Source organism: Lipomyces tetrasporus (genome assembly GCF_029532465.1).
Source record: "Lipomyces tetrasporus strain NRRL Y-64009 chromosome Unknown POJ06scaffold_1, whole genome shotgun sequence".
NCBI lineage: Eukaryota > Fungi > Ascomycota > Lipomycetes > Lipomycetales > Lipomycetaceae > Lipomyces > Lipomyces tetrasporus.
This window is the reverse complement of record NW_026611596.1, coordinates 586,239-601,339: the sequence shown is the minus strand read 5'-3', so window position 1 is coordinate 601,339 and position 15,101 is coordinate 586,239. Positions and strand designations below refer to the sequence as shown.

The 15,101-nt window shown below is 48.6% G+C and overlaps 4 protein-coding genes across 4 annotated transcripts; 2 read left to right on the top strand and 2 right to left on the bottom strand.

Moving 5' to 3' along the window:
- Positions 1-344: 344 nt before the first annotated feature.
- POJ06DRAFT_5068 (S-adenosyl-L-methionine-dependent methyltransferase) lies at positions 345-1,622 on the bottom strand. Its single transcript, XM_056191134.1, has 3 exons — positions 1,607-1,622; positions 1,386-1,446; positions 345-1,311 (listed from the first exon to the last, which is right to left on the bottom strand). Exon 3 carries the CDS (start codon positions 1,284-1,286, stop codon positions 405-407), a length of 882 nt encoding a protein of 293 aa, XP_056047056.1. The 5' UTR covers positions 1,287-1,311; positions 1,386-1,446; positions 1,607-1,622; the 3' UTR covers positions 345-404.
- Positions 1,623-2,360: 738 nt separating this feature from the next.
- On the top strand, positions 2,361-4,601 carry POJ06DRAFT_5062 (major facilitator superfamily domain-containing protein). The gene is made up of 3 exons (XM_056191132.1): positions 2,361-3,833; positions 3,886-4,248; positions 4,318-4,601. Exons 1-3 carry the CDS (start codon positions 2,705-2,707, stop codon positions 4,467-4,469), a joined length of 1,644 nt encoding a protein of 547 aa, XP_056047055.1. The 5' UTR covers positions 2,361-2,704; the 3' UTR covers positions 4,470-4,601.
- A 696-nt stretch (positions 4,602-5,297) lies between these two features.
- On the bottom strand, positions 5,298-7,011 carry POJ06DRAFT_5057 (uncharacterized protein). Its single transcript, XM_056191131.1, has one exon. The coding sequence runs from the start codon at positions 6,920-6,922 to the stop codon at positions 5,678-5,680; it is 1,245 nt and encodes a 414-aa protein (XP_056047054.1). The 5' UTR covers positions 6,923-7,011; the 3' UTR covers positions 5,298-5,677.
- A 395-nt stretch (positions 7,012-7,406) lies between these two features.
- Positions 7,407-8,650, top strand: POJ06DRAFT_242416 (uncharacterized protein). Its single transcript, XM_056186222.1, has one exon. The coding sequence runs from the start codon at positions 7,743-7,745 to the stop codon at positions 8,568-8,570; it is 828 nt and encodes a 275-aa protein (XP_056047053.1). The 5' UTR covers positions 7,407-7,742; the 3' UTR covers positions 8,571-8,650.
- Positions 8,651-15,101: the final 6,451 nt, after the last annotated feature.

Below are 15,101 nucleotides of genomic sequence, written 5' to 3'. Positions count from 1 at the left end.
TGCATGGTCGGCGACTAGAACTTCGACGCCAGCTTGGAGTTTCTTTGACGAGTTCGGGCGATAGGGTTCGTAAAATGGGTCGTCATGTTACCAGTCCGGAATCTGCTCCGTACTACAAATAGTCACCCATGCGAACGGGCGGAGATGAATCATTCTCCTGGCTGCAGAAACGTGTGTTTGGATGTGCTGATCAGTGGAGTATATAATGCAGTCTCGACGGCAAGAGAAGACGCATGTGGGAGGCTTACGTCGGTTGCTAGAAACTATATTTATATTCTAAGCTAGCGGTAATATGTAAATGTAGCTACATTATGTGCCTTGTGAGTATTGGCGAACACCGTTGGATGACGTTTCCACCTTGGCTCGCCGATCAACGGATGACGTTTCTGCCTTGGCTCACTGATTCACGGACGACGCTGTGGTGCGGCCGGCTTGCGTCCTGAGACGGCGACATATCGGCAGGTTTTTCTCGCGCGATAGCCCTGAACGCCGGCAACCGTGTTCACAAACCAAGGTTGAAGTCCCAAGAGCCGTATCAGCAAATACGGAAGGTATGCCATGACGCAAAACAGCCGCAACATGGGCGTGACGTTGACGGTGAGGTCGGTGACGACGACGTCTTGAAACCCGGCCGCCTCTAGGATGCGCTGGAGTATTCCGGGACCAAATCGATCGTACCCGGGCATGGCTGCGTACTTGTTGATTGTCGCCAACGAGAGCTTGAGCTTGTGGGACGCAGTGTCGGCATGGTCATACTCGAAGAGCGCGATCGATCCTCCCGGCTTTAGCACGCGGAAGAATTCGGTTGCTGCGGCTTCGGGATCGGTGGCATGGACAAACGTCTCCATTGTGTATACGCCGTCGAAAGATTCGTCGGCCAAGCCGTCCAGGTGGTGGTAATCCATCTTGCGGACCGCGACGGCGTCCTGGAGGCCGCGGGCCGAGATATTGCGCTGTGCCTTGCGAACGTGGCGGTCGACAACGTCGATTCCTTGAACGCGCAGGCCCCGGCCGGCCAAATGCATGGCAACATGACCGTCTCCACACCCGGCGTCAAGCACATTGGCGCCGGTTTCTAGTCCGAGCGAGTCGAACAGGTGGTCTTCCATGGCTCGTAGCGCTCGATCGATAGGGAACGGCCAGTATGTGTCGGTGTTGTAATAGCCAAAGTGCCGTGTGCCTCCTAACACAAGCCGGTAGCCTAGTCTGGATTCGAGCGAGGCATAGTAATCCTGTAGCGATGGATTAGCATTTATGACGGGTTCTTGATCGGGCGAAGGCGTCATAGTCAAGAATGGGTTCTGTCAGGCCCTAGCCAGTGGCGGTAGCAGTTAGTTATAGTCGGCATGCTGTCTATGTAGCTGGATGGCGACACGCGCACTTACGTTTAGTTGTGGGCTGGTCTGGTGCGACGGTCGGTCGCAGGCAAACATTTCCCATCTGAGCCTGTGCTTGTTAGCCGTTGACTTCACAGCAGACGGCCATGCAATGTGCGTTATCGTGAATTGAGGCAAAGGATTGGCGTCCTAGTTGACTTCCCGGCCCAGCCTCATACCAAGTGCAGTCAGAAGTTAAGCAGCCGCATGTCCGCATGTCGCGCTCTAACCTTGTTGTGTCAATTTTTCAGTAGTAATATAGCCGGCGTAGTTTTCGATTCCTAGAAACCAAATTCCGGTTTGCATTTTTTGTGCGTGGTCGTGATATCGGCGACGCAGAGTGGATCGATGGCTTGCCAACACAACGCAACCCTAACCCGACAACGACTGCAAAACCGCAAACTGAGTCGGCGCGGGGTCAAAACTCAAACTAGAGCGGACCTTATCCCGGGTAGCCCTAACCCTGTCAGGCTGGTTCCCCGACGAACCCGCAGAAGCCACTCCGTTCCTTGAAGCCGTAGGGCTGTGTCGAATCTTGTCGAATAAACCGCCTTGATCGAATAAATCCACTAATCATTACGCTACGCCTAGTTCGGTTGGACCATTTCCTTTCGCAGTTTCGTGTCATGCTCAGGGTCAGGGCCTACAGAACCAGCAGTTAGATACTCCACGCTCAACTCCCTTCTCGATCTTCCTAATTAGGAAATTATCCGCCTACTTGGACGAACGGGACCTCATGGCGTGGCTGGCCAGGTGGTTAGCCATGTACATAACATGTTATATAAAGGTCTTTTCCTTTTCTCTGTCAGTCTGTGGTCATTGCGGCGAAGCCTAATGGCGTGTGGGTGTGTCGGAGTATACCGTCGGGGTAAAAGTGTTCAACCCATTTGGTGCCCACGCCTACTCGTAATCAGGGTAACCCTGGCGCCGCCCAAATAAACCGTATTCGCTTATCTGAGCTGGGTTGTGGCGCCGGTTTACTCATTGCTGTTTAGATATGACAAGAGGAACAATCATGTAGCAAATCCTTAGTGGCTAGCTTACAGAAGTTTGATACGTCATTGGAGATGAGCATTCGATCGTATGCAATGCTTCGAGAGTTTGTTGTCTTGCCAAAGGTTGATCCATGCCGCCGCCGCATTAGTTCTCTGTATAGCAATCGTCGGCCAGATCCCGATCGCTGGTTTAGCGTCCTACGCCATTCTTAGATCCGTCCATTTCTCGTCTCCTTCTCTCTTCACCAACATGAGTACGGCCGTAACACGTAATCCATTCATCCACTTTCGTCCATCGCTCGTCGCCTCTCCGATCCGCCCTCGTTCCCAACTATGCCTGTCGCTGTCCATGATGTCACCGATGAAATATCAAACATAGACGTTGAACTGGTCGCAGTGTCAGCAGCGGATCCCCAGCTTGTCCTCCATCGAAACATCTCCCGAGAAAAGAGCGTTCTCGTCAAAGTGCCGACACCGACCCGGGTCCACAGAGGCACAAGCACTGCAACCTGTCCTGTCGTGGAGAAATCCTCATATGAGTGCCTAGCCTATGCTGAAATCAATTCACCAATACTTATCGACTTTGAGCCTGGCGACCCCACAGACCCGCGAAATTTTACCACCACACGCAAGTACGTCATGACGGCCGTTCTAATCGCGCTCTTGCTTAATTCCACTTTTGCATCATCCGTCACGTCCGGCGCCAGCAATGCCATTCGCGCTCATTTCGGCAGCTCCACCATTGTGACCACGCTCCTAATCTCCCTTTTCATGGTCGGCTTCGTCATTGGCCCGCTCTTTTGGGCTCCAATGTCGGAGCACGTGGGTAGACGGTATATCGTACTCTCGTCGTTTACGCTCTACTTTTTGTTCACCGTTGCCTGTGCGCTTGCTCCTTCAATGGCTACCCTGATTGGATTCAGATTCTTGCAGGGTCTCTGCGCGACTTGTCCAATCGCTGTGTCTGGAGGTGTTTTCGCCGACATCTACTCAGATCCAATTAAGCGCGGTCGAGCCGTTGCGCTCTTTTGTGGTTCTACAATCATGGGCTCGTTATCTGGCCCCTTTATCGCGGGATATATCTCCACTTCATATCTCGGCTGGCGCTGGGTGTTCTGGATCACGGCGATTTGGGCCGGATTCACACTTGCCTGCACGTATTTGGTGCTGCCAGAGACTTTCAGACCTCTAATTATAATGCGACGTGCGCAGAATCTCAGACGAGGAGGACAGAACGTTGTAGCTGCCTATGAGCTGCAAGACAAGGATCTGAAGAGCGTCGTCCTCCATGTCTTATTGAGACCGATTAACATGTTGTTTAAGGAGATGATTGTTGCCGCTATCTGCGTCTATGTTGGATTCACGTATGGCCTGCTGTACATGTTCTTCCAAGCGTATCCTGTTATCTTCCAACAAGAACGAGGCATGTCTCCTGGAAAGGGTGGTTTGATGCTTCTTCCTAGTGCGTATTTCCCTTTGACAATGCCAGTTTGATATTATGCTGACATGTCAAGTCGGTCTCGGGGCCGCACTGACAACCGTTGCCCACTATGCGTACGACATTCGCATTCAGCGGCTCAAAAAAATCCCAGGCAAGGTCGTCTCGATGGAGCTGGAGCGATTACCAGTAACTATGGTCGCATCGTGGTTTTTGCCGGTCAGCCTGTTCTGGCTGGCCTGGACGTCGTATAATAAAATCCCGTTCGCAGTAACCATGCTGGGAGGAATCTTCTTCGGACTCGGTTTCACGTCCCTGTTCATCGGATTTTTGAACTACGCCACGGACTGCTACAAAATTTATGCTGCCAGTGCCCACGGCATCATGAGCGTGACGAGAAGCATGATCGGCGCCAGTTTGCCATTGGTTGCCCCAGCTAGTAAGTTGGCGGTCCCGCCGTCATTTTCTGACGGTCCGCGCGATTACTCAATTAACCGTCGACATATAGTGTATGAAAAGTTAGGCGTCCGTTGGGCCACGACAATCTGGGCACTTATTTCGCTGGCAATGGCGCCGATTCCAATTTTGTTCTTCAAGTACGGCCACATATTGCGCCAAAAGAGCACGTTTGCCTCCGCACTTGCCTCACAGGATCTATAGCCATAGCGTACTAGATATCCCAGCGCTTTCTGAGCATGTCTTTATAGAATTTTTTCGATCTGTGCCGTCGTCGTCTTATGGCGCTGTTGTCGAAAAACAAAACATTGACTGCATGGCCATTCCTCTTTGGGACCAGCGTAGATCGCCCCCAAAGCTATTGAAATGCTGAACGCCACAACAACCGGGAACTAGTGGCTGACTAACGACTGATAGCTCTACAGATGATGTCGCAGCCAGAGACGTCAGCATCTGCTTCTCAGTTATTAGAAGGCAGATAACACCTCCAGCACATCCACAAAGTCGCGACTGAGACCTGCTACTAAGTGGCCCTGGGCATACATGAGTGTTACCGTACTACCGGATAAGCAATGGAAAAGAGATCGAAGAAATTGGAAAGTGATAAAGACGTTCGCTGTCAACCGACGGGCTGAATTCCAAGAGCGGAACATCAACTAGTAAGTTTGCATGGTATTAACATTGCCCCGATGAGTAGGGTCGACGGAATTGCCGCACTCTAGCTAGGCCCGCTCTTCCACATTTAGGCCTTCATTAAGCATTCTCAAACGGCGAGATTGCCCTAGTTCGAGTCCGCACGCCATAAAGCAAATATTTTTAGAAAGCCCAATCAGCTGCTGCTGGCCGGATTCTCATCAATAATTCCCACGGCTGCACTTATTGCCAGACTATATAAATGGCGCCGATTTCCCAAATCATCACACGTAATCGGGAGGGTCAGGGACCATTTTTTGTAACGTGAATAATTATGCCTCAGCCATTTTCAACAACAACGTCTCACATGCCTGACTATATTGACAGTACAATGCAGCAAAAATAAAGATTTGTGGTTTAATCGTCGTGAAGTGCGATCGGGATCGGTTGTTCGGCGTTCGGAGATGACGTTTCGGAGTTTTGTGCTTGTCCGCGCCAAGTCCGAAGAGACAGTGGTAACGCGAATTAACGAAATTTGTGTGAGATTTTGCAACGCGTAGGTTTCGTTATATCGAGGAATTCATTATAACAAGGTTCGTTATAACGAGGGTTTACAGAGTCAATAGTCATTACCATAGTTCTTGCCCTGAACGGCCGGTTATATGTTCAGGGTAAAAGTCATCAGACCGTCCATTCTGAGCGAGAAGTTATGCTTCATAATAACAACAATAATTATCATCAGCGTTTGTGGCTCCATTAGCGAAAACAGCAATTGGAGTTTAAGCAAAATTGACCTTGAATGTCTGGGTCTCACTGTAGCCGTCGGATAGACTGGCAGTCAACAGTAAGCTCTTTCCTCCAACACTTCCGTCGGTTTGAAAAAAGATAGGAGTCGCGAGACCATATACAAAACCTATACCATAGCCCGCTGCATCCAAGATAATAGTCTCGTTGCCTGACCACGGACCGAGAGGCGTCGGGGCATAGCGGACACGGAAGTAGCGAGAGTCGCTTGCGAGGACGAAGATGAGCAAATATGCGTTGTGATACTCGGAGAAAAATATTGAGCCCCCCTGAAAGTAGTTGAAGGGTTCGTCGGACGAACTGGCTGGCAGGACCGTGAGAATCGCGGCCGACGCACGGCGGTTCGTAGGCAGAGGCTCCGTACTTGACCACGTGCTCGTGGCGTTGTCGTAGTATTTCCAAGTGGATTTGTCGGCTATCGAAGAAGCGGGTGCAGCAGCAACATGAACGTCTCTCTGGTAGCCATTATTCGAGTCATCGCCTGTGTCATAAGAGTCCAACGCATAGAGGTAAGTCATCCCTTGGACTGTCAGGGTTGCAAAAGAACCGTACGGGTATTGCCTGTATCTTTGGTATGAAGGCGCTGGACGGGTGACGGTCAGCGTGTTGGTCGTCGAGTCAAGTGTGTACAAGATCAACGTGGTCGCGGGATAGCCTTGACAATAATTACTCTCGTCATTATTGCTGGCCGAAATGTCCCAGAGCTGAAGGGCCGTCGTGGCATTAATGAGCGAGCCGTGTGTGAGCGGATGGAAGATGAACTTGTAGTTATAGGCTACTGACATTGCTTGCTCGGCTGGAGTAACTGGAATGACCGGCCAAGAGGCGGATGGCCTTGTCGAGATTTCCTTTATCCAGGAAGGGTGGGAAAAGTCCAGAGCCATCGCAACAGAGCTGCTAGATCCCACAAAAGTGCGCGACTGTAAAATTTGGATGTCAGTCTGTCCTGCGAACCAAAATGTGCGGTTCTGGATAGAGCACAAAGTCGAGGGGGCCACTTTGAGCGTTTCATACGACGACGAGTTGATGGAAAAATCCTTCAGTGGACCCCAATTTGACGCACTGGCGACAGTAAATCCGAGATTGCGGGGTGTCGCCCTGTATGGCGGGGAGACTTCACGATGAGGCGTGAGGATGGATGGAACAGGAAAGCTTGTCGACACAGGCGTCGCGGTCGTGAAAGCGACACCCAGCAGAATGAGGACAAGCAAGTAAATCATTGTCGACGCGCCGTTCGTAATTAGGCTGCTAGATGTCGGCTTGAGGTTCTCGTCTTATACATGGCTGATTGCCTGAGCATACGGGCAGCACCATGACAAGGTCAATGACGGTTGACAGAACATGCGGTGAGCGTCACGATGGCACACACAGTCCAAGTTGGCGGAAGACTTTGCGGAGGCAACCCAGAGGACCGGGAACATGCTGACAAGCTGACTGTGACTAGGTCGCGATCCATCATCACACCCAGCAGATACAAGGGTTGCGCGATCTTACGCTCGACTGACTGTCACATTACTCCGCACTTTTGATGGCGACTTTGATACTCCGTCCGATTCGCGCTGGACCGTGGCTTTCGTCCCGGAGCATGGCTCTGGGCTCTTATAAAGGCCCCATCTGGCGCGCATGGTCGGCCATATGGTCAGGACTATCATACATTCCGGTACTCGTGCTTGCCAATATTTAGACATGCTGCAGCCGGGCCTACTGGTGGTTGTCGTCTTCGTGTGCGCTGCGACTGTGTCCGGCACAACCGCAGCAGCAGCGTATACGGCATTCGCCGTCCCTCTGATCAAAACGCCCCACTACGATACTGATCCTACCTATGAAGTATCTCCTGGCATTAACCTCGACTTCGCCGTTGACTACGTGAATGACTGGGGGAACCTGACAGACTGGTCTCAATCATCAACGATCTTGACTCAGCATTACGGTCCACCCACGTTCTGCTCGATCCAAAACCGGGGTTTCTGGCTCTTTGGCTCTACCTTTGTTCAAGAATTGGACTCCGGCAATCTTAACAGCTTCTCGAGCTCTATCGCTATGGCAAAAACCTTTGCCCATCCCGGATGGCTTGTGGATCTCCAACGACCCCCCATCCCTGCCACTCCCTATGAAAGCGAGGTCGATTATACCTACTTCATGAACTTAAGTACCCTTCCGCATACCCACTGCGCCGTCATTGGGTCCAACAAAGCCGTTCAGCTTTGGGACATGCGGCTTGACGATTGTGGTCCTCCTACCCCTTTCACGAGAACATCGCTGGTTGTCTACGAATTTAACGCGGAAGCCAATACCCTCACGGTCACGCGGCCAGTGACGATAAGCTTTACACCCCAGGAATACCATTACGGCTCCTTTGCGACCATCGTTGTGAAAGGCCGTGTGTACTTATACGCACTGGATCCAGTCTCGGACCAGGACGTGCACGTCGCCTCTGCTCCTTCTGCAACCATCGAAGACAAGTCTACATGGAGTTATTGGGATCAAAGTCTGGGTGGCTGGTCGCCGACAGAGCCGCTGCCTACGGCGCGCAGAGAATCAGCAGCGATTATGTCGCTCCCCAATTTGGCCTATTACAACGGCGGAATATCAGTGTTCTATTCGGCATACCACAATTCATATCTGATGTTCTTCCTCGCAAAAGATCACATCAGCCTCCTAGTAAAATACTCCCCAACTCCGCTTGGTCCTTGGAGCAACAACGACACTCTGGTGTTTACGTTTCCCACATATCTTGAGAGCGCGCTTGTCACGCCTGTACCTTTCCAGACTGGCTCACGGATTGCGGGCCAGGCCATCCTTATCACCTCCGCCTCTTTCGAGTCGTTTATCTATGTGACAAGAGCGTGGAAGTTGAAGTTCGAGTAGCCTTGTGATGAGGAATGGCGTATCTGTGTAATTTCTACATGTCTCGCATATTCTAATTCTAGTACTATGTTGTGTTTCTGAATATAACAAGATCTTAAAACATTTCATGGCAAGGGTGTCTTTAGCTCCAATGTCACATGGATTCCGTTCCACATTGTACGTTGCCTGACACTGCAATAGCAGTCGCAGTCGGCTCAACTCCGATTTTTTGTGCCATATAGAGTTCACGCTTGAGGACAAACCCCTCCTTTTTAACTACCAGATCGCCAATAAATGCATAACACGTGCTCTAAGGCACGGCTTAGACAAGGCCAAATCCAAGCATAGCCTACGCCCCATGCGCCGCACGCGTATTCTGCATGACTACTGACAGACAGCGAGGACTCTGTATCCCTCTGCATGAGCTGTGCAAATCGTCTTCAATCCGATGCATCGAGAAACACTGATGTTGTTTGAGGCAGAACGGATATTAAGAAGGCAACTGAGTGAGAGCGAGATATTCGACGTACAGGAACGAGGTCCCAGCCATTGTGAGCATTGTGAAAGCTTTTCAAGAACCAGGTGTACATCCAATGACCTGACGTTTAGTCCTTCGTATTCGCAAATTGAGCCTGAAGATGTGATGCTGACTTTGCGACTAGAATATCATCTGAGGCGTGCTAGAATTTAATGAGGCGCCTTTCTTTGTCCAAGCCCGTACCATTCTCTCAGTCGGATCGCGTTTAAAAAGGAACCCTTGAATTTGGCGACCACTAATGTGAGGGAATTATTTCTAGACTCGGGATACCGAGCATGAATCCGAAATTCCTGGTACTTCGGGGATGGGCCGAGATACGATCGATCGTAAGCCCCATTGTAACTGACCATGTACGTCTACAGGTCGCTCGTATTAGCCCGCCTTTCGGCTAACGCTCGGCGTTTACTCCCAAACTAAGTTCGACCAGGCTATCCTGACCGAGCTGCTACTTTTACCCTAGCCCCTGCGGCTCATTCGGACTTCACCTTTTGGTTCAACCCCCCCGAGCTTAACACTAAATTTGTACGAACTGAAACTGGAGGCAAAAAAAGGCTTAACCCTAGCCTAACATTATAAGGATATACTTAGCAATTGGACGAATTTAGACCAAGTATTGAATAAACAGGATGTTAACTTCGTGTGGGATGACATGTGCGATCATTCTCTCGTGCCAAGTCAACGTCTCATCGATGTGGACTTGTTTACATTCCAAGGAATACAGTCCTCGCGGATGGCAATAACTACTTCTGGTCCTGTGAACCAGGGCTGTGGCGGATGCGGATATCCGCCAAATTTTCCCATATCCGCATCCGCCATCCGCCTTTTTATCCGCCTTTAAAAATTTGCAAAATTCATTAATAGTTATTACAAATTTAATTTCTTCAAAAATTTCGCAAAGTTCACTAACATGATATTTGAATTTTCTAAATGGACTCGCTGTTAGCGGACGCAACTTATATGGTCGGTGATCCCCGCCACATGTGAGCGTGTACGACAGTGCTAGAATGACCTCTTGTCGGACTATGCAAGGTAAGGGTTAGGGCTAACTATGACCCTAACCCTGTTCGATTTTGACCGTTTTTTCAATTTAATTAAGAATATACGGATTATTCGCCATATTCGCCATATCCGCCTCTCTGAGGGTTGGCGGATTTGTATCCGCCATTTGTATCCGCCAATCGAAAGTATGGCGGATACGTATCCGCCTATCCGCCTACAGCCCTGCTGTGGACACCATTGGGAGGTAACCAAACCATGTTGATATCTCTGTCATTCTCGCCGTGAGCCATAGGTAACATCAACATGTCGACCGTGAACAACAGTCGTCTTTATGGTCTTTATCAAAAGCCAACTGTCAATTGTCAAATGAATTTCGTTTTTCGCTCACAAAGCTTCAGCTTGGGTTGCAGTCAGCGTAATAGTCAATCGGATCTTTTGCAAAGTTCCTTGGGAGTGCGATGAGATGACTCCTTTTCCGGGAATCCGGAAACTGTTTGTCTGTGCGCAGATTGTCTTGTCGTTGTTGTCAGTGACGAGTTTGGGCATTCCCTAGTCGTTCACTACGTCATGTAAAGTCAGTGATTGTTAATGTGTTGCTTTTTTTGTTGTTTGATCTTGGCTCCTCAACAAGTCCAAAGTGCTTTGCGGACCTGAAGCTGAAGAGTTTAATCCTGACCGGTGGAGTACCGGGACCCCCACCGGACGCCAACGAAGGTTTTCGGCTTCTCCACGATCTTGCACGGCGCACGTGCGTGTCTGGGTCGTCTGGGCAGAACGTTCGCCAAATTGGAGTTGAAATGCATTGTGGCAGCATTCGTTGCTAAGTACAAGTTCGAAAAAGCTGACCCCGATCAGGCCGTGGTTATCGCCTTTATTTTAACAGCTAAACCATTGGGTGGCCTACCACTAACAGTTACCAAGCTTGAGGGATGGCAGTCTTTCACTCGATCGTCTGCTATTTGAGAGTCACTTAAAATTTCTAAATGATGTTCATGCCAGTGGTTACTGAGTTTCCGACTGCAACTTAGGGCCTGATTCTTTTCCCATTTAAATTCAAAAAAAAAAGAATCACCGCTTCTAATGGTACTCCCATTAAACCCAAAACGAATCACCCTTCTAATGGTACTCCCATTATTCCCAAAAAGAATCAGCCCTTCTAATGGTACTCCCATTATACACAAAAAGAATCAGGTAACGTTAAATGGAGCTCCCATTTTACTAGCGTAAATGGAGTTCAAATGGAGGTCAGCCTTTTCCTATACAAAAAGCTAAAATGGAGGTCTGACCTCCATTTGAACTCCATTTACGCTAGTGAAACCTACCGAAACACCACCCTCCTGACCACTCCTCACAGTAGCACGCCTCTACAATGCGCTCCCAACAGGAAATCAGAGGGAGAAAATTATTAGCCTGTAAATCCTTTATTATAGATTACTGGAGTCGGTTACGCGGTTGTAGGGTCGCCCCAAATTATTTTCTTTTAACGCGTAAATTTTGTGTCTGATCCGAGTCACGTGCGGATTCAAATGGGAGCTGGTGTAAATGGAGCTCCCATTTAAAGCGCCCTCTGACGCGAATCTAAATGGGACCTCCATTAGAAGGAAATAATGGCCCCACCCTAAATGGAGCTAGGGATCGACACGGATAAGAATTTTCGTTATCTATATCCGTATCCGTATCCAGGCAACATATAGTTATCCGTATCCGTATCCATATCCAGAAAAAATGCGCTTATTCGTATCCGTATCCGTCATATCCATGGATATCCACGGATATCAACGTAGGAATGACCAAAATATGAATGAAAGACATCACGACCATCACTAATATGAATGGGCTAGACACGTCTGTGAGTTTATGAGTCAATAAGACAGTCGTGTAATCGTTAAGATCGATCCGGCGATCCATACAAATAAACCGGCTCACCTTGCTCTGCAAATGAGCGGGCCTAATATACATAACGAATCGGTGTATATTCAGGATATATAAGCTGCTGTTATTGTTACGGTATCCAGATTTCGTGCCCGATTCACCTATTGCTTAGATTTTAACTGCCGTATCTGGATCACAAGGCCGTATCTGGATCACAAGAACTACATCTAGTCCAGCGACAACCCGATGGTGCTACAGGTTGAATCCAATTCACGCTTAAGATTTTCTCGATCCTCTTCGAACCTTGCAACGAGGCGGCGCTTCACCGTGCTTGCGGATCTGATCGGTAATTCGACACCTGGAAGATCATGGAATATTCGTTGAAATGATCGAGCCTCTACGGTCGTAAAAGGTTCTGACTCTTCAATCATCCAATGCAATATGTTGTCCTCTAGTCGCTCTTGAACTGGCTTGCTAGGTCTGCTGAAAAATGACGTGATATCGCAAGAAGCTCTTGGAGCATGCGCGCCAGGCTTTTGCATCCCGTGCCTTGATGAGAGGTGTGTACTCAGATTTCCTGATGACCCTTGAAGAACTGCCTCCGTAGTAGACCACGAACAGCGAGTGCACACAATCAGCTTGTCCGGGCGACTCTTGTTAGTTGACTTGTGGATGTATGTGGTTTCGAGCTCGATAGTATGGAAGTGCTCCCAGACCCGTGACTTTGGCGGCATGGGCTTTTTTGGAATGACTGGCAAAAAGGAAAGATGGCTGTCAGCATCGCTTGCGAGAACTTGGGACGCAGATTCATGAGGGGATATAAGGTCATCTGAAAGTGTGGTACCTGTCTGACTCACTTCAAGGCGAGGACGAGAACGGAATCGTGGACCTTCGTCAGAGTCGCCGTCACTATCAGTGTCGGTATTCAGCGGATGATAATCAAGGCGCTTCGCTCTAGACTGGCGCTGTTGGGTGTTCTGAGATTGAGAACTCGAATCCATCTTATTTTGGGAAACAACAATAATCCAATTGCTTTGCTTATCACTGTAAAGATGCAAGATTTGGAAAAAGTTGATGCACTTGATACCAGAGAGACCAGAGGTAATAAGTGACACAATAACTGGAGAAGGTGATCTTGAAGTTTGTCGGCCTTCTCGCCGTCTTATATATTACAAAATTCTCATACACTATACTGTAGAAGGAAGTAATTTTACATCGCTTAAAAGTCCTTAACGTTGTAGGAATTATTACTTATTCTGGCTTACTTTCCGACAATTTCCGACCAGTTCAACCAATTGCAGGATTGGGATCCAACCCATGGCGAATTCAAAGGAGAAAGACACAGAAGACAAGGGAAGTTCATATGCAAGATCCACTTTTGGGATAAGATAAGAGACCCACGACCGTGACTACATCTCCGGATATTGTCAGTCGATAATGGCAAAAACAGCGGAAAGAACAGAACGTAAACGAATACATATGCAAGATCCACCTTGGGACAGCAGCGATAGGTAAGGCGATGTGAATATTAATCATCCACCGACAAATCACATCGCCGGATCCGGTAGTCGATGGTGCGGCTCTGCGCTTGCAAATACTGGAAGACATTACTATGTTCCTCGGAAAACCACTGCGTAGACTTGGTTGCTCATATGGCTATCTATTCCTGGCACAGCCGAAAACTTCAATAACACTCTCGATAATAATTTGCTTAATAACTTTATTTACGTGCTTTATCCGTGGATATCCGTGGATAATATCCACGGATATGACTAATCAAGATTGCTTTATCCGTATCCGTACCTGCCTAAGATCTATCCGTATCCGTAATTTTGACGGATATCCGCGGATATATCCGTTATCCGTGTATCCGTGCCGATCCCTAAATGGAGCTCCCATTTAAAAAAGTAAATGGAACTATGGAAGGACCATTTAAAAAAAGAATCAGGCCCTAGGTCAGGTCTGTTGTCCTGACGATCGGTGGCTAACTTGTTAAACGACCGCAATGTCTCAAGTCTCTCTCAAGAAACGAGGTTTCACGAAAGGCATGGGTCAATTATGGTGGCGAACCCGTTGAACGTGGACATCGGGTAGCATTGGAAAAAACGTCGGGTTGCAGCCCTCCCTTGCTGTGCCTAATAAGGAAGCGTTTTTACCGAGTCTAGAGTGCAACCGTCGGCACCATTCGAGCGCGGCAGAGTAGGCTTTCCCTCCGGCATTTGACTTCCTGACCAGTGTACATGTTATGTTTTATATCCCGTTCACGCCATGTGGCTATAACAGGTAGTCTGCTAACTAAGAGCTTTAAGCTGTTACACTTGATATGCGCAGCTTCTCAACAATGTGTAGTTAACGAGTATATGAAATTTGGCATCCCCATCAGTGTAAAGAAAAGAGCCCAGAAAAAGCACAGACAGAGCGGTGGCGTTACGTTGACTAGTTCAATCCACGCAGTTAAGCGAGGCGATCAGCGAACGCCACATCCCGCATTCGAAACGTTTGGAGACCTTCGTAATGCAGAATCGGCGCTATATCCTGCAGTTGTAGACTACTTTGGTCGCGGATTTCAAGGACGCAGTCCAATTTCCACTGTCCTAACAAGACGCGTAATTGTTCTGACTGTGGTTCGATAAGCAGCGGCCGACATGCAGCACGTCACGAGATTCAGCGGATCTACAAATACAAGCATCATATCAACAAGAAGAGTAACATACATTATTATTACAAATATACAATATTGTACAAGCATATTGCCCACACACATAACAAATTTATATACAACTAACTTCAAGTCCAAATAGTTGGGCAGTGGTCGACTTTCGGGAGTGTGACCCTTGTTACGATACGTCCATGGTTTCCGCGCGTAATTTCGAACTCTTTGAATCTTAATGTCACTCAAGGTCTTTGATTCGTTTTAGCAACTAATTTATAATCATAATTACTAGGGATGGGTAAACTCTCACTTCACTTGGAACCCTAAGTCAAGTCGAGTTGAAGTCGACCCCTGAGCAAAAACCCAAGTCGAATGCGGCGAATCCGAAGTGAAGTCGATGAAGCTAAGCCAACTCCGGTCGATTGCGAGCGCGTCAAGTCAAGTGAACTCAAGTTAAAGCTACAGTAACAAAACCTGATGTAGAATTATA

Excerpts from the sequence above, each read along its gene's own strand:
- POJ06DRAFT_5068 (XM_056191134.1), bottom strand. The coding sequence starts at position 1,286 with ATGACGCCTTCGCCCGATCAAGAACCCGTCATAAATGCTAATCCATCG.
- POJ06DRAFT_5062 (XM_056191132.1), top strand. The coding sequence starts at position 2,705 with ATGCCTGTCGCTGTCCATGATGTCACCGATGAAATATCAAACATAGAC. Across the intron at positions 3,834-3,885 it reads TGGTTTGATGCTTCTTCCTA|TCGGTCTCGGGGCCGCACTG; the intron begins GTGCGTATTTCC and ends TGACATGTCAAG. Across the intron at positions 4,249-4,317 it reads GCCATTGGTTGCCCCAGCTA|TGTATGAAAAGTTAGGCGTC; the intron begins GTAAGTTGGCGG and ends GTCGACATATAG.
- POJ06DRAFT_5057 (XM_056191131.1), bottom strand. The coding sequence starts at position 6,922 with ATGATTTACTTGCTTGTCCTCATTCTGCTGGGTGTCGCTTTCACGACC.
- POJ06DRAFT_242416 (XM_056186222.1), top strand. The coding sequence starts at position 7,743 with ATGGCAAAAACCTTTGCCCATCCCGGATGGCTTGTGGATCTCCAACGA.